This window comes from Thunnus albacares, chromosome 22, assembly GCF_914725855.1.
Source record: "Thunnus albacares chromosome 22, fThuAlb1.1, whole genome shotgun sequence".
In the NCBI taxonomy this organism is placed as follows: domain Eukaryota; kingdom Metazoa; phylum Chordata; class Actinopteri; order Scombriformes; family Scombridae; genus Thunnus; species Thunnus albacares.
Window position 1 is genome coordinate 16983258 of NC_058127.1, and position 24919 is coordinate 17008176.

The following is a 24919-nucleotide window of genomic DNA, read 5'->3' on the forward strand; positions in this document are numbered from 1 at the left end:
CAGTAGTAAGAGCAGGAGTGTCGAGGTATCCAGCTTACATTTTGGCAGCAGTCGATAAACTCGTCTATGGTTACCACTCCATCTTTATTCTTATCCATTTTCTGTTAGAGACAGAGGGAAAGAAAGGGAAGAAAAATGAACAAAGACTCTTAAAGCAATAGTCCAATATTGTGAAAAATGTGCTTATTTGCTTTCTTGTTGAGATTATGTGAGAAGATCGATACCACTCTCATATCTGACTGCTACAGCAAATATGAAGCTACAGCCAGTAGGCAGTTAGCATAGCTTAGCATAAGGACTAGAAGCAGGGGGAACAGCTAGCATAGCTCTGTCCGAAGGTAACAAAATGTTATTTATGTATGAGTGTTACAGTATGTGCAGGAACACTTCTTAGTCTGGCACAGACACTTCCTGTCTTTTCCATGAACAGAGATTTTACTCTGCCCTCTGCCAAGATAGTAAAACCAAAAACCTTCAGATAGAGCCAGGCTAGCTTTTCCATGTTTCTCGTCTTTATGCTAAACTTTTGGCTCCAGCTTCATATTTACCATATTAACTCAATCTAATTCATGGCAAGAAAGCAAATAAGCATATCTTTCAAAATGTCAAACTATCCCTTTAATTGTGAACCTACAGTATGCTGTTAACCACACACTTGCCTGAAAGAATACTTCTACATGCTGACGAGGTGTCTCCTCTTTGAGGACAGGGTATGTGCATTTTCCCATCATGTCGTAGATGGCCTTCATGATGTCTAGCATTTCCTACAATACACAGAATAGCTATTAATTAAAAAGGTTAGTTCACTTAAATTATACAAAATTGAACCATGCAGGTTGTTTTTTGTGTGCCAAGCCTTTGAGATAACCGTGTAATGGAGGTAAATGGAACTGACAACAACACTGACACAATGTCCCAGTTACTTTGGATACTCCACACATCTCACTGTCGACTGTTTCAACTGAGACTATTTTCTACTGAAAAAAACAGTCTCTAGTGAGGTTTGTGGATTATAAAAAGGGACACTGTGTAATTGTACCTCAAGGGATTGGTGTCAATTTTGATTCAGACACTCATGTCCCACTCATGAATTGTAATAACTGAACATTTCATCTTGTTCAAAATTTTAATTTGTTCAGTACTTTGGTTTATGAATATATCTGCAAAAAGTAATGACATCCCCATCAGCCTCAGCTGAACTTTGTATTTAGTGCTAATTAGCAAGTGTTAGCATATTAACAGATAGTAAACATTACACCTTCTAAACATCAGCATATTAGCATTGTGAGCATGAGGACATTAGCATTTAGCTCAAAACACTGCTGTGTTTGAGTGAAGCCTCTGCTTGCATGTCTGTAGACTGCTAAGTCTTGTTTAAATGTCATTTTTTTGTGCTGGGAGCAGCACACATAAAATTCCAGTCAGGTCCAATAGTATTAAGAGTAAAGGGCAGAAATCTCAGAGTCAGACATCTCAAAACCTCAGAAAACTAAACCAAAACTATCTGTGCTGCTACATATCACTAGTGAGATAATGTTATTTGTAATTTGGGAGCAGCGCCTGACATTTCAGCACTGATAGAGTTTTAAGAGACATACCTCTTTAGTGATATATCCATCTTTATTGATATCATAAAGGTTGAAAGCCCAGTTGAGTTTTTCCTGGATGGTGCCTCGCAGGAGGATAGAAAGACCCATAACAAAATCCTGCAGTGAGAAGATGATTCATGAGAATTTTGTTTTTAAGGTAGAACAGAATATACAGTTAAAAACAAGCTTCTTGTCAATAAACACAAAACAATGTCCACCATGCACATTGATATGCAGTATTTCAGCCAATGTCATACATCAAAATCTCTGCACACAGGTGTTAATTTGAGACAAATGATGAAACAGGAACAGACACTAAAAATCAAATATATCTCATTATTCAAATTATTAGCTGACTCAGAATCTTTATGGGCCCTCTGGGAACCCCTGAACTTTTGAACAGAATGGACCGCACATTAGCCAGTGAAGCTTTGATTTTAGTGTAATCACATTTTCTGTCCTGAGCAAATATACACCCCTCATAAATATTAATCACATGTTGATAGCTTCTCAAGTAGACTTGCTTAAACTAAATTAAAATGATTGGGGTTGCAGGTTACATAATCCTCAAGTGTAAAGCCTGAGGGCCGTGCAGCGTCTAAAGAAAGAAAATATCAAGTTGGATGTACTTTTGTGTGGGGATTTCAGTTTTGGACAGGGCTTACTTCTTCTGAAATAGTTAAAATTCCCAACACACACACACATACAGAACACTAGTTCTTAATATGAAGGACAATTATTTTGTTGGCAATGGAAAAACCCACGTGTAGCTGATCAAACAACAGGTACCATAGAGAGACTGACCCCATGGCAATACTTCTCTGGAAATAATCACAGTTTGAAAAGACAGTCCAGTCACTGTGGAACAACTTTATTTGACAGAAGTTAATATGTGTGCGGAAGATATTTTGAGGTATCATTTAATGTTTTGAAAAAGCATTTTCTTGCCAGAGACTGTAGGGATTCTTCCAAATTCAGTAATTACTCCCCAGGAGAAACAGAAACGATATTATTGTCCTGATATTCGTGAAACTAGAAGCCCAAAAGGTTCTGTGATAATACTTGGCTTACCTCAAAACTCACAGAGCCATTGTGATCTGTGTCAAATGCGTTGAACAGAAAATGTGCATATGTTGAAGCATCTATGGAGACAACAAACATACGTGTAAAAAAAAATCAACAATATTCTGCCATGATAGCAATTAACACCAACAGTTACACCTACAATATCACAGCAGCAAACAAGAAAGGGGTTCAAAGGAACATTTTGTGGCTTTTCTGTACAACTTGAAAGAAAAAAATGCTACTCAGAATGTTTTTTTTTTCATGATGAGAGACGAGAGCAACATGCTCTAAGCTAAGAGTGGTGCGCCATTATATTTACTGGCCTGCCTTTCTTCTCACTTCAGATATATCAAAGCCTCCTAAAGTTTTTTCTTTTGTTCCTCGGGTACAATCTTTGCATAGTGATGAGTGCCAACAGTGAGCAACTCCAGGCTGCGTAAATACAAACTACTCTCTCCCTCGCTCTCGCTGTCTCACTGCATTGACTCGCATAGAGGTTTAACGTCTAAGTACTCTACAATTTTCTTACACATAAGCAAAACACTATTTGTGTCCAGCACAGAGGAGATAAGAAGTGGTTGGGGAAGGCAAGACAAGCTGAAAAAAAAAAACAAAGCAGTGAATACAAACCTCCTTGTGGGAAGAACTGTGAGTAGATGTCTTTAAAAGTTTCTTCGTTGACGACTCCACTGGGACATTCCTGGAAGACAAAACAGAATTACACAGGTAATTCAGCATCTAATTTAGAGTCATACCTTGTATAATCAGTAAGTTCTTCCAATAAATTCGTATAAGACGTGCCAACATACAACTTACAAAGCTGTGACTGAAACTTGAACCCTTCAACACAAATACTTGCTGAGACAGCAGTTAAACTTTCAAAATAAACAATATTTGCATATTCATATGGTCCTGGATTTTTCAAGGAGGGAGAAAAAAACTAGATGTGCTTTTAAGAATTTTATAAATAGTGTATTGAACTTTTTTTTTGAGAAAAAAAATCAAAGCAGTTTTTCTATATCTCTTGAGGGGATCTTTAACTTTTAAAGGACTAGTGTGTAAGATTTAGTGGCATCTAGTGGTGAGGTTGCAGATTGCAACAAACTGAATACCCCTCCCCCTCGCTTCCCAGTATGTAGAAGAATCTATAGTGGCCATGAAAAATGTGAAAGGCCCTCTTTAGAGCCAGTGTTTGGTTTGTCTCCGTAGAAGAGCACCCACTCCCTGTGTAGATATAAAGGGCTCTAAGGTAACCAAAACACAACGATTCTCATTTTCAGGTGATTATACACTAATTAAAACATACTTATGCATATTATCTTCCATTTCTGCCAAGTTCATTCTGCAAGATGCCACTAAATTCTACACACCTGCACCTTTAAGAAGCAGAACTCAAGCCAGCTGTCCAGGGCAGCCAAACACTGCATTAGTAAACTTTTTCCTTTAAAATATTCTCTTTAATAAAGCAACTTAACAGCAGTTGAAAATCTTGTTCTTGTTCCAGTGGTTGAAACTCTCACCTTGCTTTGGGGTGTTGTACGCCTGGGTGTTTCGAGTACACCATGACATCACCGTGGGGTGTGGTTATAACTGCAACAAGACCAGAACTACTGACCACACCCAAACACAGCCATTGTTGATGCTGGGTTTAACTTCAAATTACCAATGAGATGCTAGTTCATCTCTGCTTGCTTTTATTTGATTGTGTATTGAGGAAAGATGCATTTAGAGTGGTGACTTTTCATTTTAAGACTCATATTCAATTTGGTGCTATTCAAACTGCAAACCACGTCATCTGAGCCTAACCAGATTTCTTGTTGGCAGCCATTAAATGTCACCCACCTGTGGCTGTCTGGTAGCATTCAGTGGAAAAAATTGAATGCTTTTACATAGCAACTCCATGAGGCTCACTCTTCCAAAGAAAAGGGCTAACTAAAGATGACGTGGATGACCATGCTCAGAGCAGCGTCTTGATAAAGGTAGGTAGTTTTGCAGATTCAATTTCTGTGTGGTGCGAGGCTACACGCTGTGGCAGGATATTGAATTTTGGAACAGAGGAAATGCTCCACCAATAAAGACAATTTCCAAACCGGCAGTCGCACGTTTTTCTGGGTTTCTAAGTAGAACATGGTCATAGTGGAAGCTCTTATAGGAAATGAAAGATGAAGACGGAACACACAGTATATGGGGTTGATACAATAACATGACCACACCTTAACATAACATGATAAAGTCTCAACAAAAATCAAACAGTCGCAAAAAAAGAGGGAAAACTAATGTGCAATAAGGAGACTACTACAGGGCAGAGAGTTTGCTACAGCCAGTTATTTGCTGGGGCGACGGGATGTGAGAGACACACAGTTTTCTAAGTGTGAAGAAGCGAGTAAGTATCACAAGGCACACTGGCTTTACTCCTTCCTGTGACCATTACTTATCCGCCACTTTGGGAAACAGAGCTGTGTGGGAGAGGGGAGGGGGAGGGGGGTGAGATTATAGAGATGAAACTTTGTTTTCTTGTTTCAAACAGGCTCCTTGTGTTTCAAGCTAAAAGGGTGCTGCAAGGTTGTCTGCATGAGTCCCCTGACACTTATCTTCTGTTCTCTCGCAGACCCAGTTTATGTTGCGGGGGTGAGGTGAGGTCAAGAATTAGGGGAAGTTAGAGAGACAGAATGAGCACAAGTTCGTCTCAACCTGCTTAGTGTTTATTTTTAAAAGGATTTTTTTTAAGGAAGTTTTAAAATTAGGAACGTCTTCACTGAACTTTAAAGTGCTGATAGTTTGATTTTGTTAGCTTAAGAGCAGAGCTAGCCATTTCTCCTTGTTTCAGCTTTCCAGTCTTTGTGCTAAGTGAACTATTTAACAGACATATTAGTGAGGTATCAATCTTCTCATCTAACTCAACAAGAAAGCAAATAATTCCCAAAATGCTGAACTACTGCTTTAGGTCTCTCTACTAGACAATTTTAAATTTAACATCCACACTAAATGCAAACTTTCTCCCCAGCATCTATTTGTATTTGACAGTTGACAGTATTTCTTTGTTATTTAGCTTTAGTTAATTAGAGCATTGTTTATGTCTACAACACTGCAGTGAACGGGTTGTCAACCTTCAGTTGAAGTAGTGCAAGGAAATGTCTTGTAATTAAGTACTTAAAGAGGGGAGGGGGAGACTTTTAAAACACCTCTCTTGTTGAGTATGTGCATGCTTCTGTATGTGTGTGTCTGTACACACATGGACAATTACAGCTGTCAAAACTAATAACACTCTGATGAGGTGGGACAGTAATATACGAATGGCTGCGTTCCAAGTTTTTCTTCTACTTTTAACCTCACTAAATCTGAAGGAAAACTAAAAGGTCAGTGAAACTCAGTGACTGCTGAAGCGAGTCTCACATTGACAGCGGAATTCATCTGATTATATTTTATCGTCTGTTTTGAGCCTCATGATGACACTGGTGAGGGAGGCAGTTTTTTTTCAATTGGGAATGAAGCCCATGTGTTATCTAGTTATGGTCACGTATAACACTGTTCAATGCAATTCAATTTAAAGTTCGGTGAAATAGTTACGCTCACTTGAAGGCTGCCTTAAGGTCACGTCAGGATAAACTTTGATGCCACAAAGCTACAAGCCAGGACTTCATTCGGGAAAAAAAAGCTCAGTATTAATGACTTTCTGCATCCCGTTTTGATGAAGCGCTGAGAAATAATTCAAGAGCCCTGTGAAGGACATCAAACAGTTTACATTTACATGCTTTACATTTAAGATTTAACAGATTCAATGGCTTTTGTGAAGCTCAGACTTGCTTTCTCTTGCAATACTGTAGCAGTTATTCTCTCATTCCTAACCCATCCTCCAAAGATTTTGGTGATACTGTATATATACTTACTCATTATCTCCCATTTAGGCTGGATTTTTTTTATCATTTCTCTATATTTGTCTATCCACCTGTAAATAAAACCTGCAATAAGGGTCAATGAGCAGAGGAAGTGGAATAATTTGGGCACTATGTTGTGTAGAATAATAACAAATGAGGGTGTAATTTCACACTTGCCCTCGGATGTAGTTATGTTTTGCACATTACTCAGTGCCAATCTCATTAGAGAGAGTGAGGGGTCAGAAAAAAATGTATTTGTATTCATTTAATATGCTTGTAAAATTATCTCATCCATGAAAATAAAATATCAAATACAATCTGTGAAATGCAAAATCATCCAGGCATGAAATTCCTTTCCGAGACTCTTCAAGCGTTGTGGCAATAAGCGGTGCAAGGGAAATAAACCTGTACACAGAGGCCTCATCGCTGATGGAATAGAAACTGTGAGATTTTAATCTAATGCCTGAGGCGATGCCCCGGACTGCGAACTGTCAAAGCCCGGCAGATTTAACCGTGACATGAGGACAATGTTGTGTTATTTCATGTAAGCAACAGTCAAGGGATTTATGAAACTATTCGTTCTCGTATACCTTAAAGCTTTTGTCTTGCGCTTTAAGGTGACCTCTTCTCACATTCCACCTTAAGAGCAAGACCCAGAGCCAGAGGTCTTGTTTTGGTCTCTGTCAGACATATTGCTGGATCTAAGACAAAGCTTCACTCTGGACCACCTGCGCTACAAGTAAATGACTCGTAAAGTCTGTTGTCAAGACAAACGACCTCATCCTGCTACCCGCATTAGAGGCATTTGATTTGCTTCAAAACCCTAGACAGCAAGGACAAAGGGCCAAATCTCTCATCATGGGGACCATGCCAGCTTCTATTAGTCTGGCTGGACTTAAAAGCCTGCCTGTATTCCGCCAATGTCAACGGGTTGGGGTAAGACAAAGATGAGTGGTTTGACCCTGGCAGTTAAAAAATGAGCTACGCCATGGACTCAGTGATGGACAAAAGCTATTTAGTAGCTGTAATTTAAGTGCCATGACTCTTTCCTTGTCTAATTTGGACTTCTGCCTGAACAATATCTGTCTTATCACGCATTAGTGATGAGTAACTTTGAGTAAAAAAAAGCAAGTTTATCCTTAGCAAATAACAGCTAAAAAAAACTTGGAGTTCTCTGTTAAAATATGCAATATTGTATCTCACAGTGGCGGTAGAGGAAATCAGGCAGTGTGGCAAATTAAAGGTCTCATTAGTACACTTCTTACCTCTCGCTCTGTCTCAAGTGGAAGCGGACTAATGGGCAGGGCTTTGCAGGGACTTGGCTGGAGCACAGTGCAAGCACGACAGGAAACTGAAGCCCCGCGGGAATTCCACCATCACAGGACTCTCGCTTATCCTGCTCACTTTCATTGCCAGACAATTTGGGTTGAGTTAATTCTGGGTCATCTCATTACGCCTCACACCAGAGGTGACAATGAAGTGAGGTGGTTTTATGTGGGCCGCTCTTGAGGACTACGCGTGACCTGGATTGCTCATCAGTTATCTTCCACAATGGGTTCGAGGTATGACCTAATTATCGCTGGCACAGTGAACAATGTGCAGGAAATTTCAATTTTCTGTGGTAAGCACATTTTGACGTGATAAGATTTAGTGTAAAATGCAGGTGATTCAGTAAAATAGCAGTCCTCAGATGCTTGATTATTATCCTATAGTACACAAGCAGAGCTGAAGCTGAACCGTGATGAGAAGGAAGTGGAGCTGGAGACTCCAGTAGCAACACCCCTGCCGACTATAAAGGCTTGTACATAAGAATAAATCAAATAAAATCAAAGGAAAACTTGTGTTTTTGATGTCCGAGAGAGAGAGAGATGTCCAGGAGGGAACAAAGCACACTGAGCTGTACATTATGTATGGTACTACAGCTGCATGGTGGCCTTGTCACTTACATTCTTGAAGCCGCGGTAAAGGATCTGTAGCTCCTTGCGGGAAAAACGTGTCTGGGCTTCAAGCTGCTCCAAACCCTCGGGGCGATGGCGGACTGCAGATAGTTCCAGCTCATCTTCGACGCTGTCTAGAGAGGAGGAGGAGGAGGAATAAGAAGCTCAGATATGAACAGATGTTGTTAGGAGTGTTTGCAAATTAACATTTTTAAAGGCTTTAATTAGAGAGATCCCATTAGACTTCCAAATATTGACAATAGCTAAGCAAACAGGCCCACACAATTGCAACCGTTCTAATCAGAATGCCACATTTTGGCATGTAGTATCACAAATTGGGTAACCTTCAAGATAACAACAACAAAAAAAAATCCATTCAAGTGAATTTTTCTTATTATATGACATTCTTTTATTTGCAAAGGTTACTTGACAAAACCAAACAAAAATCTGAATGCCCTCTTCTACACTAAATATGACAGGAGAGGTAATTAGCGTTATTGAGACACCAGAACAAAGCCCTCGTGGCAGAGAGCCTCTTCATAAAGGAGGGCAGCTGAATTCTGTGAAACTTTTTAATGGGCCCGTAATGATGGCAGATGCTGTCTTGGCCCTGTCACCAACTGCACTGTCCTCGCAGCGCAGTGTTTGACTTGTCTTTCTGGCGCAGGGCCTCTCATATACCTGAAGTGCGACACATTGTCTAAATGCCTCATTAGCTCCAAAGGTCTTATTGTGGCCCACAGCCAAAAGGCCACATCTTATAACAGACCACAATTAACCTGCTGCAATGGAGCTAAGGCTGTGAGATAATAAGTGATGTTAACCGATATGTTATAAGAAATTAAATAGTTCCTTGATCCCATATGTTGCTCTCTTCGTTAAGGTTTCATTGTCAAATTAGCTCAGACTTACAAGCTGTGTTTCTGTGCTTTCAAACGTCAAAATCTGGGGAACATTTTAACAACAAACCCAAAACAAACCAAAGGGTTTGGGCAAAAAAAAAAAAGCACAATTCTTTCTACTTCTACAACTTCAAAACCAGAATGTTCTATGTGACATTGTGAAAAAGATTTCTAAAAATGAATGCTGTGGCTGAAATGCAGTTTGAGCAATCATGTGTAACTAAAGCTTATATTGAGTTTATGCCCCCACACAGGAAAAAGTCGCCGCAGAAATAAAAAGCATCTTAGACAACAACAAGAAAAAAAAAAAAAAAAAAATCATCACAGAGAGAGACAGAGAGAGGGAGAGAGCCTTGGAAGAGCCACTTGCTTTGATTACTGGAGGAAGGCTTTTTGGCTGTGGAGCATGGACAGAGCCTCATGAGACGAGCTCTCACTCCGCGCTTGTGGACAATCTGAGGGTAACCTGGGAAATACAGCATTGAGTCTTACGGTTACCCAGGCAACTGGCAGCTTCAGTACATTTTAGGGAACTGGACATGAAGACACCATGCAACATGAGAGGGTGTATTAAAGTTCATATAAGCATAAAGCTACCTCTCGTAGCTGTTTCTTCAGGACAACAACACCATATTTGCCACTGTAATAAAGGTACCCTGTAGAGTTTTTTGGCCACTAGTAGTGCTATGCTGTTTGGTTTTTATCATGCATGCACACAAGGACGCAAATGCACACGCATGGAGGTGTTCATGTTGTTTCCCTGATTTGCACGTGGTGGCAGTAACATGCCAACAAAGGTAATGAAGAAGGACACTGCTAGCTAGTGAATATAAATCTAAAAAATGCACGATTTTAAATATTCTACAAATGACTATGGCTTTTTAAAAGTTTTACGGGGAAGGAAATGTACTCAACATGTTTGTAAGACCTCAAGGATACACAGAATGTGTTTTGGCAAGATACACTTATCTTAACTTTAGTTTTTTTGCAAGACTCCACAGGGCACCTTTAAGTTTAAAGCTGCATTAGAAATGTTTCGCCATCCCAAAATGATGCCTTGTAATGCGACTTAAGTAAACTCTACAAGACAGTAGCCTAAACACAAGCCCACACAACCATCTGCTATAATTAACATGCTGCTACTTTGTTTTCATACAAAGTTACAAAACAGCCAAATGTCTAAAAGTGTAGGTCTAGATTTTTATCCACAGACAATTGAATATCATGCAGTTAGACGGATAAGCTTCTTTTACGTTTCTGTGTCTATCTACATGTAAACCCATAGCTGTAAACAAATTCAAGGCTGCCCAAATATGGCATCACTGCTAGTGATGACCAACTAGTTCACTGGGTTACATTATTTATGAATAAGTCTGCCAGCACACTGTAGGTCATCAGTGTAAAAGACAGGCTCTGAATATGATATGGAACCTGTGACCTCACGTCAGGGTGTAATTGAATCTCTCATCAGGCGTCAACTCTTTTCACACATAGCAGAGCATGCTGCTAGACAAAAGTGGATTTTCTTCCTGTCAGTGAAACAAAAGTAGCGTGGTACAGTAAACTACAGTGGACTATCAAAGATTGAATTGATGTCCACAACACACAAAACATTCTCTTATGGTATATGTAGCACCCCTCTGTGGATATCAAAGTTATTAAGTAATAAGTTCACAGTCTTGCTTAAAAGCGCAGAAGCCCATTTCCCCTCTTGCTGCGGGCTATTCTGAAAAATATGATGTTTCATGGCAGCAGTGGACATTAAGACGAGCTCTTGAGCGCTGCAAATCATTTGTCAATGACGGCAACACTTAATTAATTTCAAGGCTGGGACTGCAGGTGAAAATAAGAGCAGATGTAGAGCTCATGGCATGTTTATAAGTAGTCAACCAAACGTCAAGACGGCCGATGGGAGTTGTAAGAGGCCTCCATAAACCTGGGCTATAAAGGGACAAAGTGGTAACAATTACATCATTAAATGGAGGCTGTGAAAATTTTGTTATAAATCTGCAACCTGGTCTGAAAACATCGTGGAGGTCCAGTGGAAATTTGGCTCTGTGCAAAAAATGTCTCACTCTGAAACTACTGGACACAAACTGATGAAGATTTGAGTGTTGTTCAGTTTAATAAGGTCATTTGGACTATTTTTTTTTTATAAATGTCTGTCTCTAGTCCATTAAAGTGCACTCGAGTGAGTGCAGTGAGTTCACAAAGATGGGTAAATTTAGCAAGTTAGCATGCTAACATTTGCCAATTAGCACATACAGCTGATAGGCTGATGCGAATGTCATTAGTTTGTCAGGTATTTGCTCACTAGATGAAAAGTTAAGGGATCAGCAAAGTTGTTGGCTGTACCAAATTTCAATTTCAATGTAGAGAGGCTAAAAACTATATTACATTCATTAAATAAATTAGCTTTTATGTTACTCTTTGGACTTCTCTATTATTTTAATCAAATGTTATATATATATTTTTATGTGTTGAATGTTAAATGTTCGGCAAAAATTGTAGCATTTGAGGCAGAATACAGCTTGACCAAACTTGGCTTAAATACTTGGCTATGATATTCTTTCATATTCAAATGTTGCCAAATACTTTATCAGCAAGCTGGCAACGATCGTACACAGAAAAGTTGCAAAGTCAAATCTTTAGTGGTTGCAGCTTTTTGCCCCTACAGTTAAACACGGCACAGATGCAGAGCAGATGGTTAACTGCTCTTGGCTCAAATCTAGCACGATGTCCATAATGACCAACATTATTGTGCTCGACAAAATTCTCAACAATGTAAGATACTGTTGATTCTACTAAGTCTTACTGTTAGCTTCAGGCCAGTTCATAATGACCTCTGTAATGACACAATAACTGAGATTTAGAGGATGAGGAGACACAGTGAAGATCTCATCCATTCCAGTTACCTGACACACACCTTCCCTCCTGAGTGGAGAGGAGATGTCTAAATGTCTTCGCTGAGGTTGAACTAGACAGATGTTGCTTTTGTTACCAAGATATAACAGCCTTGACAGCAAGCTGGCTTTATTTGGAAGCATTACTGCACTATACAGAGACATCTTTTCTACCAAGGAGCTCCGGGACAATGTGGTGGGCTACAATACTAAAGATTTTCTTTGGCACATGACCCACGTGTGACTTTGAGCGCAAACAGTACGACTGAAAAAGTCAAAACTGATGATCCGTGCTATTTTCTCAGCAACAGAACAGAAAGCTTGACTGTAGTTGAAAAGCTAAACGAACACGAGGGAAATAAAAAGTTATTTCTAAAGTGGAGTAACACAGAGCATGAGTGACATGGCGCTTAATCAGGAAGGAAAAGAGCATGCAGTGATGGCTGTCTGATTAATGTTTGCCCTTTTACTTTATTGACAAAATGGATACGACATTTGAGTATGTGTGTGATAATGCAGAGAGAGCCTCATGCTGTGGCCCTGTGCCTTTACCCACAGAAGTTAAAGTTCACAGTTTTGCTGGTATTACATCACATGTCACATATCTATTCCAAAAAAAAAAAACTGAATTGGTGTTGTTGTCCTGAAGAATCAAGCATATTTAACAACGATGAAGGATTTTAAGTCTTAACATGTTCAATCATTATTTACACACACATTAAGTCATGCTGTACTTTTGCCTTCTTCAAAAGAAAAAAAAAACTGACCTTGCTTTCTACTTTGCAGCTTGTTGAGTGACTGGTGCTATAATGGCTGGTTGTAGCCGACTGTACGGCTCATCATAAATGTAATTCACAGCCACACCTGAATAACAAAGCTGCCTTAGCCATTTTGCCCTGCAGTGGTACAAGAGAATGAGATCGAATGCCTTATGAGGGTTATAAACAAAGAAAAATGCCTCAGCAAAACATAATTACCATGGGACACAATGTAACAAGCTTTGTAGACTATGGCTATAAAATGGTCTACCACACAATATCTTCTTCATCAATGAGCCGACAAAGCCACAATACCACTCAAACTCTGAAAAATTAATGTGAGAATATTACCCCCTAAAATGAGTCTGAACTGATCAATCACAGCCAAACTGCTACATTCCCCTCAAGGTTGTGATTCAGGAGTCATTGATCTTGAAGGTTAAGTCAAGCTAGAGGGTAAAACCTCACTAGCCCTAATCCATGAACCAAAAAAGAGAGGCTAATAAATATTTGATAAATCTGTATTATGTACAAAATAGAAAAGTCTTCAGTTAACCACGGGTGGCTGTTTAAAATCAATAAATCTTAGGTCAATACTTGTGCTTGAAGCACAGTTTGATGAACCGTTCTGCTGAGCTTGCTGTTTCTTTGTTGTTGTATTGTATGAGAGTGTATGTACAGTTCACGCTACAGTACAGAGAGGCAAATGATAGCCTGGGGGACCACATGGGACTGATGAATTTAGTACATTAAGTGAAAAACCTTGATATTCAGATTAAAATTATTAAATGGGTCTATGATGGGAAAAATCTGTGTTTAATGTGTGTGAAATTGGCCAAGATAGTTTTTTTTTTTATTTCAGGCATTGAATGTGTTCATTGGACCTTATTTCTTCACTGTCTCTTACAGTTGCTGTTACGAGCCTTTTTTTTCTCCCCAATGTTATGAGACTAAAATAGCATAGCCATGTCTGTGTACATGATACCAGCCCCATGTGTCTTTTCTCAAGAGCTATTGTTATTGTGTGTTTCTGTGTGTGTGTGTGTGTGTGTGTGTGTGTGTGTGTGTGTGTGTGTGAAACGAGGTCTTAACTTATACAATTTAGCTCCAGCTCCCGCCATCCCTTTAGCATCGCGGCGCCAAGGAGGTGGGGCTCACAAAAGTAGGCCATGACTCCAAGGGAGCACAAATAATCTTCTGACAATTTACATGATAGAGTTACAGGCAGCAGCACCCTATATATGAGCCTACACAGCTTCAGTAGTTTTTTAAAGACAATGCTCGGACAGTGGCTCTGCGTTACAGTTAATGGCCGACTTAGTCTAATTGAACCAGTCTCAGTGACCTCTGTGGGTTTCACTCAATGATGAGAATACAAAGCCTCATTTTCACACAGGTAATCTGAAAACCCCTTTAAATAATAAATCATTTTTTCGAAAGCATTACCCAAGTATCATGTGCAGTGACACACTTTCTTTTGTCAATAATTTGATTTACTGTACCAATAACCGATTAATGAATCAATAATCATGTATTTAGTAAGAAACATGAGTCTACAGTAATGCTAACAGCTCTGTTCTGCGGCTGTACTGTGAGGCCAAGCATTGATTTAAAGGACAGGTTCACAATTTTTCTGTCTTAAATAGTCAGGTGCCCATATGGACATTGGAACAGGTTTTGCTCACTGTAAATCATTCCTCTTGTTCATACTGGTCATTAAAAGATCCTTTCCTAATGCACTTTCAATGTAAGAGATGAGGGACAAAATCTACAGTGCCTGTTCTGAACAAAATGTATGTAAAAATGTATTTGAAGCTAATATGAGGCTCCAGCTGTCTAAGTTAGTGAAATGAAGTGGGTAACTTCCAAAGTTACTTCCTCTGTGTTTCTACTGAAATTGCATTATGAAGGGATCCTTTAATACACAGTATGACGAAAAGGAGTATTTATAGCAAGCAAAACTTCCTTTCCTTTAAATATTAATGCTAGCATGGCAACATGCTTACAATGGCAATGCTTTGATGCTAATATTAAGCATGTTCACCACTTTAGGTTACCAATAATTATGCAGGAATAAAGTCATAAACTAATTGGACACATTCAAAGTTTGCCACGATGATGTCGCTAGAGGAAAAGATCAAAATCACCAGAGTTATTACAATTCATCTTGAGGGGGAAATTAATGTGTGTACCAAATGTCATGGCAATCCATCTGACAGCTGTCGAGACATTTCACAGAAAAAAAAGCCAACTTTATGTTGATGCCAGAGGAAAAGTTGAGGAGACACCAAAGTCAAACATGGCTAAAAATGAGTCTGATAATAAACATTTAAACACTCAGTCTAGTAGAAAAGGTAGATGGAGAGTAACAATAATATAACTGGTGAATGAACCCTTTGATTCAAAACACATTTCAACTTCATTGGTATTCTTTGTGATCAAAAATTCATAATAGATGTATAGTATATACATATATAGTTGATGCATATATATGCCACATGCATAAATAAAATAGGGGCAGCTCAACACATGAGTAACACTGAGGCTCAATCATGTACGAATAAACCATAATTTTTGTATCTGAACCATATTTTGCTTTAAAAAAAGTTTTTTGGGGGGCAGTAACTCACTGATGGCCCAATGGGAACGTGTTTTGTTTTCTAGCTATTGGTAGCTGATTGATCATCACAACATGCCAAACTGCCATATGAAACCAACGTCAATCAGATTTACTTAAACTGCCTCACTGTTTCCCATTGATAAGTTCCCACTGCTGATGATACACTGTCTTGCTGTCACTGACAAACTAATACCGGAACCAAACTCAAGACTGATCTTATCTCAACCCAAGCTCACTCCTAATATAGCCTGTTCTGGCTCCTGGAAATGTAACACAGAACAATCAAGCACCAATCTTAGTGTATCGAGTTCATCACAAGGCTGCACCGTGTCTACTGCTTTCCGTGTATGGGCAAAATATGTAAACATAGTTACACAACAGGTATGGATGATTGATGGCAGAAAAAAAATAGAAATCATCCATTACTTTCAAGCTTCAAGTCAAAAGCAGCATTTTATACCTCAGGGAAATTCTAATTGGAATTCTTGGCCTCCGGTTTGATTTTATCATTTCTATTGGCACATTATAATCAGCAGTCATTTCCAAGAACTTTTCAACTCCTGTCTGTACATGATTTTATCCAGAGGTGGACACCAGAGCTGCCCTCCTATCTCTCTGCATCTTAATGGCTCTCTTTCTTTTAAACTGGATCCTAGATAAGCAGTAAATGGAAGTTGTAAGCGCCGTGGTAAGACTTGATCTGTTGTTACACCACTCCAGTCTTAAAGTGGAACTGGAAAGAAAGAGAAGGGTAGGACAGTGAACAACAGTGTTCTCAGTCACCTTGGGGCTTTTCAAATTATACACATTAAAGCACATTTTAGTGGACATCTGTGAAAGTGTTCAACGATTACTGGCATCCATTGCCACGTTAAAAGCTGTGTAGATAAACCCGACTTGACTGAAGTTGCGAGCTACTGAGGGAATATTTTGAAATATTTACTGTCCTCACATCAGGTATAAAACTCAGTGGTTCCCAGGTATTAATCTCTTAACACCTTGATCTGTCTCCTGCTAATCTATAGACAGATGGTATCAAAGTTAAAATCAGGGAATCACTGCCTCTTTGAAAAGCTGTATGTTCCCTGTAGATCCTTCATTTGTAGGCCTTTCAATCCTAATGTGACACTATTAATGATAAGATCCAAATATGCTCATATATGCAGAGTCAAAATTCATTAATGATGTCTATAAAAAAAACCTTCCAGTTAAATTACATGATATTTAAATTGAAGATAATGATTGGCCACATGCAATGCTGGCTGGTCAATACCTCTTTCGATTTTGAATTTATACTCTCCCATCTTTCTAAAGGTCAACTCAGTATTAGTAACAATGTACATATGGAACATTTAGAGAAGGTCATATTGTCATATGGTCAATTACACAAATGCAGAGGCAAGGCCTTTGGCCAAATTAAATCTAAGGCATCAGCGAGAGCCAGGGGATAGGAGACTTCTTCATATTGCATTTTTAAGCCCAATATTTATTTTGTCAGTGCGTGGACAACAGGTTCACTTTAACACCTGATTCCAGTGTTTAAGTCCCAAGGCTCCATGTTGTTTTTTTTAGCAAAACAGGGACAAATGTGATAGACACTTGGCAGCTAGCAATTAACTGAAATTACACCAAGCGAAACACGGGACAAGGACAGCAGATGAGAAGCGTCTGGCAGCCTTCAAGGCCAGTGGTGGATTTTATTCATGTTGGCATGATTCCCAAAAGAAAAAGGCCAGTGTGATATCAAACTGACCTGCTATGATAAAGTTACACCAGCCATAATGGCACCAGTTCTCCCCAGCAGAGTACTTGACAAATTAGTACAACTATTTTGATTTATTGCTTAAGTAATGCCTCAGTCAACAACACATCTACTTACAGATGAACCATCTGCCTCTTTATAAAATTCAAAACATACAGAGAATAAATTAATGTAATACTACAGTATATTAAGATCTGGAGCAGAGTGATTGAAAGGGATTTTACTACATAGTGAAGTGCAAAATAATTAAATGAAAATAGTGCAAAAGTTGGGGAAAATTGGTTGACTGAAAGTCGACTATGACTATATGTGTATAAACTTTGGATATACACATGAAATGAGGAATTATTGTGAGTTCAGCATCTGCCGCAGCTTCCCAGCTTTACTTGCTCACATAAAGTTTATAAAGTTTCACTGTACAAGCAGTTAGTAATTGGAGGAGGTAGAATCTGGGGGGATACCATGAACATACATGGCATGTGTATTGGAAGAGGAGGTACTCGGCTGTCTTCCTCCTACCCCAGAAACATAATCCCAGTAGAAATACACCAAATGATATCAAATGAGTCGACTGTGGAAAGGGGGATGGAAGTGCAACAGTAAATATATTGCCTCTGTATCCAGATCTGTCTGAGGACAGAAGATAAAACATCTAGCAGACTTGCACTGTATTACAATGGCTGACTTTTTCTTTCCTGAGGTGTTATGAATTCCCCCCGTGTGGCACCAAATATTTTCTAATGCTTCAAAACAAATTATAGCTGACATCCAGAACACCAGAGCTGCCAACAGTGGACATCTGCTGATTACAATTCTGCTTTTGCAAGTGTTAGATCTGCAGATCCAAGTCAATAAAAGAAAAGTAATTCAAACAGTCCCAACAGTGTAATGAGAAAGGCTCATTTTTATTCCAGATAAATCACATGGATGATCAGGGAGGTGGATACAGATCTGCCATTTGTTCCATTTTGTGGGCCCAAATATAAATAAGCCTTAAGAATGGAGTCATGGAGAGCGATATGTCATTGCTGTTATTTAATAAAGCAGCCTCCAGTTCCTTATGGCTGGCAGGAAAAATGGCAGTGAAACTGTCTTAGAAATAGGAAGAACAGGAAAGAAGGGTCAGCGCATTGCCTGTCTTAAAACTAAAGCCAAATGGGCAGATTATTATTGAGACTGTAAATACCAACTGTCTGTGCAATAGTCCTGAACACTGCTTTGCATTTGGAATCTTTCTGCTGAAATATTAATGTACTTATTCTTGGACATGACATCAAGTTTTGTGCCAGTGATGAAAGGCAGATCCAAATAAATCTGAGTCCCAGGAGACTGAGAATAGAGCTACATAAACAGCCAAATGGACTGTAGCCTTGATTATTCCCTTCAGGTTAGCTAGTACAACAGGCAAAGGCAAAGTAGCACAAACAACAGTGTGTCTTTACTGGCCAAAAGAATGCATTAGTGATAACTTTCTACCATTACTGCAATTTGCTACAGTGTGTGTGTTGACTCATGCACTTATAGTAGTTATAAATCAGATTAAACAAGCACATTTTGACTGGGCCATAAGAAATGTCAACGTCTTGAAGTCACAGAAGCTAATTTTTCAACCTCAGGATGCACATCACATATATATGCTGTCCTTTGCTGTTCTGAGTGTGACTGACTGGAGCTCCTGGGGACTCAATGGCAAGATTCTTTATGAGGGAAAGAGCATGCACTCATGCTTGCTATAATGACACACCATGAGCGGGCTGAGGCATTTATTGGAATCTTGGGGGAAAGAGCAGTCTATTCTTTTAATTACAATCATTTGTCACTTGGAAGAGTTTCAATAATGGTCTGTCTCAAAGAAAACCTTGCTCTGGCACTGGAAGGAAGTGTCCTCTGCCCTTTTTACTCCAATCATTTTAAAGATTATAAGGTAGGACAAGGGAGGAAGGGAAAGAGGTTTTGAGCTTTCATGAAAAAGAGCAAAAAGAGAAAAAAAAAAGTTATCCAAAGAGGAGAGAGACTTTATGAGTCACTTCCAAGTGAGTCATCTGTATTACAGATGCTGACAGCAAACTCAGACAAGTGTTTTAATGGATTTATGGATTTTATTCTAATGATTTAAGCAGGATATTCACTGTATTCACTGTACAATTCTCTGAGATCCCAAAACAACCTTTTGAACTAAAATAAAAACATTTTCTCTGTGTGCATTTGTTTCTTGTTTTTGAAGCTAGAAGTGCTCTGTGTTTTTCATGGACCATATTGATATATATTGCTGTAAAAGTAATGAAAACTCAATTAAAAAACTATATTAAATTGAAAAAAAATCCCTATATACTGTAGCTCAGCCTAAAGGCAAACACAATACGCAAACTGGGGCAATACAGCATCTGGTGAGATTTGAGACTGGAAAATCTCCCCGCCAGAAATAACAAACACTACTGGCACTATTGGCTCAGAGGGCTGATTAACTTTTTACTTACTTACTTTATTATTTCTATGACAATGAGGCTTTAACTCACTATTTTAATGAAAAGGTGCCAGCCAGTTATGATAAAGTGATTTATGGTCTGCAACACCAGCCAGTTTCATTAAAACAAGTAAAGTGATCTATGTTTGTGATGTTCATTGTGTCTTTTGTGCATCCATTTTTGTTTGCCTTACAAAGGACTATTACTATTTTGTGAGCTAGCTAGCTTCTAACATTCTTCTGGCTTCACAGCTGGTGATGTATGATATTTTTTAAGACTCGGTACAAATTCAAAGTTAGCTCTGTGTAGCTAATGGTTTCAACATACTATAGAGGTCACTGGTAATGAGATTGGTTCACAATAGGTACAAGTCAGCATTTTCCATCTTAGTGTCCAAGTTCTCTTTAGATTAGTGCATGAAGTTTGCAGAGAGACCAGGCTATTTCCACCATATGTCTTTCATCAGAAATGTTATCTTCAAACAGTAGGGGGAAAAATGAACTCAGAGTCAGTAGCAATAGAGTCAAAAACATCAGTGTGAACCAAGAAGACAGTTTGCAGACTTCATAAAAGAAACATAAAAAATATGTTCTATGGAAATTAGAAGGGAGTATAAAGGCTGGGTGCACTCAATCCATGTGTAAAAAAGCACAGAATCCTCAATTAGCTGTAATGTTGGCAAAAAAACTATTGCATTATGCATAAGAACCTATGTCCTTGGCTTAATTATGGAAAATGTTGCTGGGTTCCTGTGGCAACATGATTATTCATTTTGTTAGCTAATTAAAGTCATGAACGTGCTGAATGAGCATACCAGTTGTATAGCCTTGATCGAAAAATAAATACCAAATGTGCAGCTTCAAAGCTCTGTATGGTTGAAGGTTTATGAATTATGCTTATGTATTTTTATTTTCTTTTTACAGCACTTAAACATAAACTGTGCAATATTTTCCTTGAATAAGACCCTGAAAATCTGCATAGTCAAATACTGTTGTGGTTCACATCACGGAGATCTGAATTAATGAATATCCCAAACCTCAACAAGCACATTTAATAACATCTGAGGATATCAGTAGACTATCCGGGGCTCTGATGTTTTACACACTGTATATTTCACTGCATCCCTTCACTGCTGTGGGACGGAGGTCATTTAATTAAATACATCTTTAAGAATACAATCTGCCTCCAGCTCCCTCTTCCATAGGGAGCCTTAAGCTCTGCAATCATCCATATCAGATCCTTGGCTCAGAAGCATCTGTCATCCTCCCACTATCAGAATTTATTATCTGTGATGTTTTCATCAAAATTGATTGCTTGAGTGATACTTGTCCTTGCTTTCCTGACTCAAATTGACAGACAGAGTCCTCTTACTTTCAATAAGCTCCTCCGCCGTGCCCTTCTTCTCTAAAGACACAAGAGGGACCCATAACTTAGGACGCTCAGGCAAAGGTTAAGTCAATCATGTCACTGCTCTAAATAGGCATCATGGAAAATAGCCAAAGGGTAATTGGGCCAGTTGATTGTTGTCCTTTAAATGGATTGGTAAGTGGATGGACAATTACAGTTTGCAGCGGAGTTGGTCGCAAACATCTCACAATTCACTACCTGCAAATGAATCATTGTTTCCTTATTTTAATCTTTTAAAACCATGTTGGCTTGCTCGAGTAACAATGAGATTTATTTGCCAGATGGACATTGCCAATTAAATTAACTGACATATATGCAATCATCTGAAACGATGAAAAATATACTAAACATTTCTGCTGACTCAACTTTGATGATGGATGTGTGACTCAAAAAAAATGCAGCGTAGTTTATACCACACCCATAAAACAGTGTGTGTCTGTGCTGGAAATGTACACACTTCTGCACTTAACAAAATGAGGAACATGCTTCAATACTTGACAGTGGTTCAGATCGATCACCGGTGGTCTGCTTTGAACATCGTAAATACCTATACAGGAAATGAAGACATGAAGACCACTCAGACTAACACAGTCAGCCTTGAACTCCAAACATAAATGTGATTCTCATATTGAAGGCCAGCTTTATGATGTGATTATTGATGACAGGCACGTCAGAACTGTGAGATCACAGCTGAATGTCACCAAATAACAGCAGAAAGGTCATTTATCATTTTGTATCATAAAAATTCAACAGGCATTTTTGATGTTTAAATTTATCAGTGTACAAACTCCAAATTTTGTTTTGGCTCTAACATCATGTTCGCTTGTGACCCTTCAAGTGCTGGATGACAGTGAATGTCGTAGGTTTCCTAAAAACAGCAAACTGAAATCTTCTTAACGCCTAACTAAAAAATGTGAGAGCATTAACTGCATTTCAATGACTAGAGTGCATTAGCTTTAGCCTTGACAAAACAAGATTAAGAGTACAACAATGCTAGTGGCTCTGTGAGGCTACACAGTGGTGCTTTGAGCTAAATGCTAAGGCTAGCAAGGCAACATGCTTACAATGCCAATGCTAACATGCACTAATTAGCGCTAAACACAAGGTATAGCTGAGGCTGATATGAATGTCATTAGTTTTGCAGGTATTTGGTTTATGGACAAATTAAAAATTTGGCCTGATGATAGCGGTAGATGAAAGGTGGGGATCTCCAAAGTCATTCAAATTCATCCTTAGCGAGAAATCTATGTATGCACAAAATTTTGTGGCAATCCATCCAATAGCATTTCACTAAAAACCAAAGATGTCAACCTCATGGTGGCACTAGAGGAAAAGCAGGGATCATCAAAGTCAGTAGGATTCATCCTCTGGGGAACATGAATGTCTGTACAAAATGCCATGACAATTCATCCAACACTTGTTGAGGTATTTCATCCTGGACCAAAGTGGCGGACCAACTGACCGATTGACATTGTCATCCATAAACCAACAGTGCACCACTAACATGGCTTAAAGGGTTATAATAGCATTTATCACTGTGAGGGTAAATGGAACTGCTTATTGTGATGTAGACTTTAGGTCACATTATCCAATTCTATAATGTTACAGGTTTGGTTTAATTGTAGTATTTTCTGAATTGCCTTCAAATACACTTTGCAGTTCAACTCAGGCCCTCAAGCGCAAAGCAGCTGACCCACCACAAATGCGTCCTGTTCATTACTGTAGATGTCACAACACTTTCCAGGAAGTGAAAACAGGCAATCGGCGGCAAAACCGACCCAGGTCAGTGCTGACACTAACTCTCTCTGCTGCCAGGCCATAAATCCCCATCAAGGACGCAGAGAACACAAGAATCTTGTTAGATGGATATCAGCGCTAAGACTCTCAGTGCTCCTACCCCATAATAGCAAATGGCAGGTCCAAATTGACACAGTGTTCCATCCCTGTTCATGTAATGGTGTGCTTGTGAATGTCAATCAAGTTTATTTGTCAGATGTAATCATATAAGGTACAATCACAGTGAAATGTAATGTGATTGAGGGGGTATGGGGTTGGAGGTGTCGCTGCGTATGGCTGAACCAGAGAATTATTTATCATTGTGTGACACACTGATTAGTCTGCACCCTATGGGTCTTTGCTCAGCACTTTGCACTAATGGCTCTGCATTGTAAGGGTGTAAGAAATGCACATATGTGTGAAAAGGATCACGGTGTGTGTGTGTTTGTATGAGGGAAATAAAAAGTGTCCCTGGTTATACCGCAATATATCTAAGAAAATGAGCCTTGCAAATGTGAAGATACTGTATATCACTACAGAAAGTCCAAATTTATCTGACAAGAGAGCTCATTATTATCATTTCGGTAGCCAAGTTTAGCCTAAACTTAGCCAGCTGCATTGAAATTCTAATACTAGCCTCGGGACAGTTAGCACAAATATAATGAGACATCAGTCTTTCTATTCATAATAAAACGGAAAGAGGCTACTCGTATGATGCTTTCCAGGCCTTGCTGTGTTGCTTGTAATCTTAGTACAATGCTCTGGTGATTGTGCACAGCCTGATGCAATGATCTTGTTACAGTTATTTAACATGGAAGCACGCCACTGGCAGGGACAACTATTATTCCAGGTCTGAAGTCCTTACAATCAGTAGAAGTGATCAGTGTGTTACAATGTGGCGTTGGGTATGGCCATTGCAAGGCAGACATGTTCCTCTCCTCTTGCAATGTGTGGTCTGCTATGAGTTGATCTTAACAAAGCTTACAGTTTCATTTTTTGATGCCAGCTGAAGCTACAGTAAAGAGTGGAACAATGTACATTACTCTCAGAACACATTCCCTTTTGCAATTGGAAAGTTGCCAGTTCAAATCAGCAGCCCAGCTGAGAAGCTCCCTCGGCATTTACCACGCCGAGACATTTAAAGCAAGACCCTTTTACCCCAGATGCCCCAGTGGAGCTGCTCAGGTGGCCAGCAGTAGAGGGATGTGATCATACAGGGCAGCTGCCAGCTGTGAACATGTCTGACTGTATGAATGTTAAGCAGAGCGTACATGTTGGTGAAACACTTTCCCCGGAGGTTTTACAAAAATAAAAAGATAAAAACAAACATTTTTAGCTATTGCAGAAGGTGACAGCTGCAAAAAGGGATTTGCGGTACTAAAGTGTAAACCAGTGTAATTCTACATGACTTTTATATATTTATTTATGTACAAACAGTGCAGAGGCTCAGTGGTTAGGACTGTGAGTTTACAACAAGGTCTTGGATTCAGATCTTAGACCTTGCTCTTTGTGTGTGAAGCTAAATGTTGAAACAGTCAGTTGATTAATCAATCAGTTGATGAGCGGAGACTGAATTTAATTTTAATAATCGATTAATCATTTACATTTTATTTGGCACAAATGCCAATCATGCTGGTTAGAGCCTCTGAAATGCCAGAATATTTGATGACTACTGTTTAGTACAACCCCAAATAGTTTGGGGGTTTTGAACTGTTGGTAGGGAAAAACAACTTGAAGATGTGACCTTGGACTGTGAACAGTTTCCACTATTTTCTGACATTTCATAGACTAATCTCTTAGTAAAACTGATTATTCGGAAAAATAAATCAATAGATGAACTGATAATGAAAATACTGGTAA

The 24919-nt window shown here is 39.0% G+C and overlaps 1 protein-coding gene across 14 annotated transcripts in view; it reads right to left on the minus strand.

Annotated features, from left to right (window-relative positions):
* kcnip4a (potassium voltage-gated channel interacting protein 4a) overlaps window positions 1–24919 on the minus strand; it is a 141456-nt gene that overhangs the window by 2075 nt on the left and 114462 nt on the right. For 12 of the 14 annotated variants that reach the window (XR_006400369.1, XM_044342370.1, XM_044342363.1 and 9 more), the window contains 6 exons: window positions 8476–8600; window positions 3285–3354; window positions 2661–2731; window positions 1599–1706; window positions 660–764; window positions 39–101 (listed from right to left, as the gene is read on the minus strand). Coding sequence is in view for 13 of the 14 variants with exons in the window: in XM_044342370.1 (XP_044198305.1) it covers window positions 39–101; window positions 660–764; window positions 1599–1706; window positions 2661–2731; window positions 3285–3354; window positions 8476–8600 (542 nt within the window). In the remaining variant the exon portion in view is untranslated. Of the gene's footprint in view, window positions 1–38; window positions 102–659; window positions 765–1598; window positions 1707–2660; window positions 2732–3284; window positions 3355–8475; window positions 8601–9738; window positions 9835–13038; window positions 13168–24919 lie in introns of all 14 variants that reach the window. The other 2 variants (XM_044342373.1, XM_044342362.1) reach the window with 2 other exon arrangements.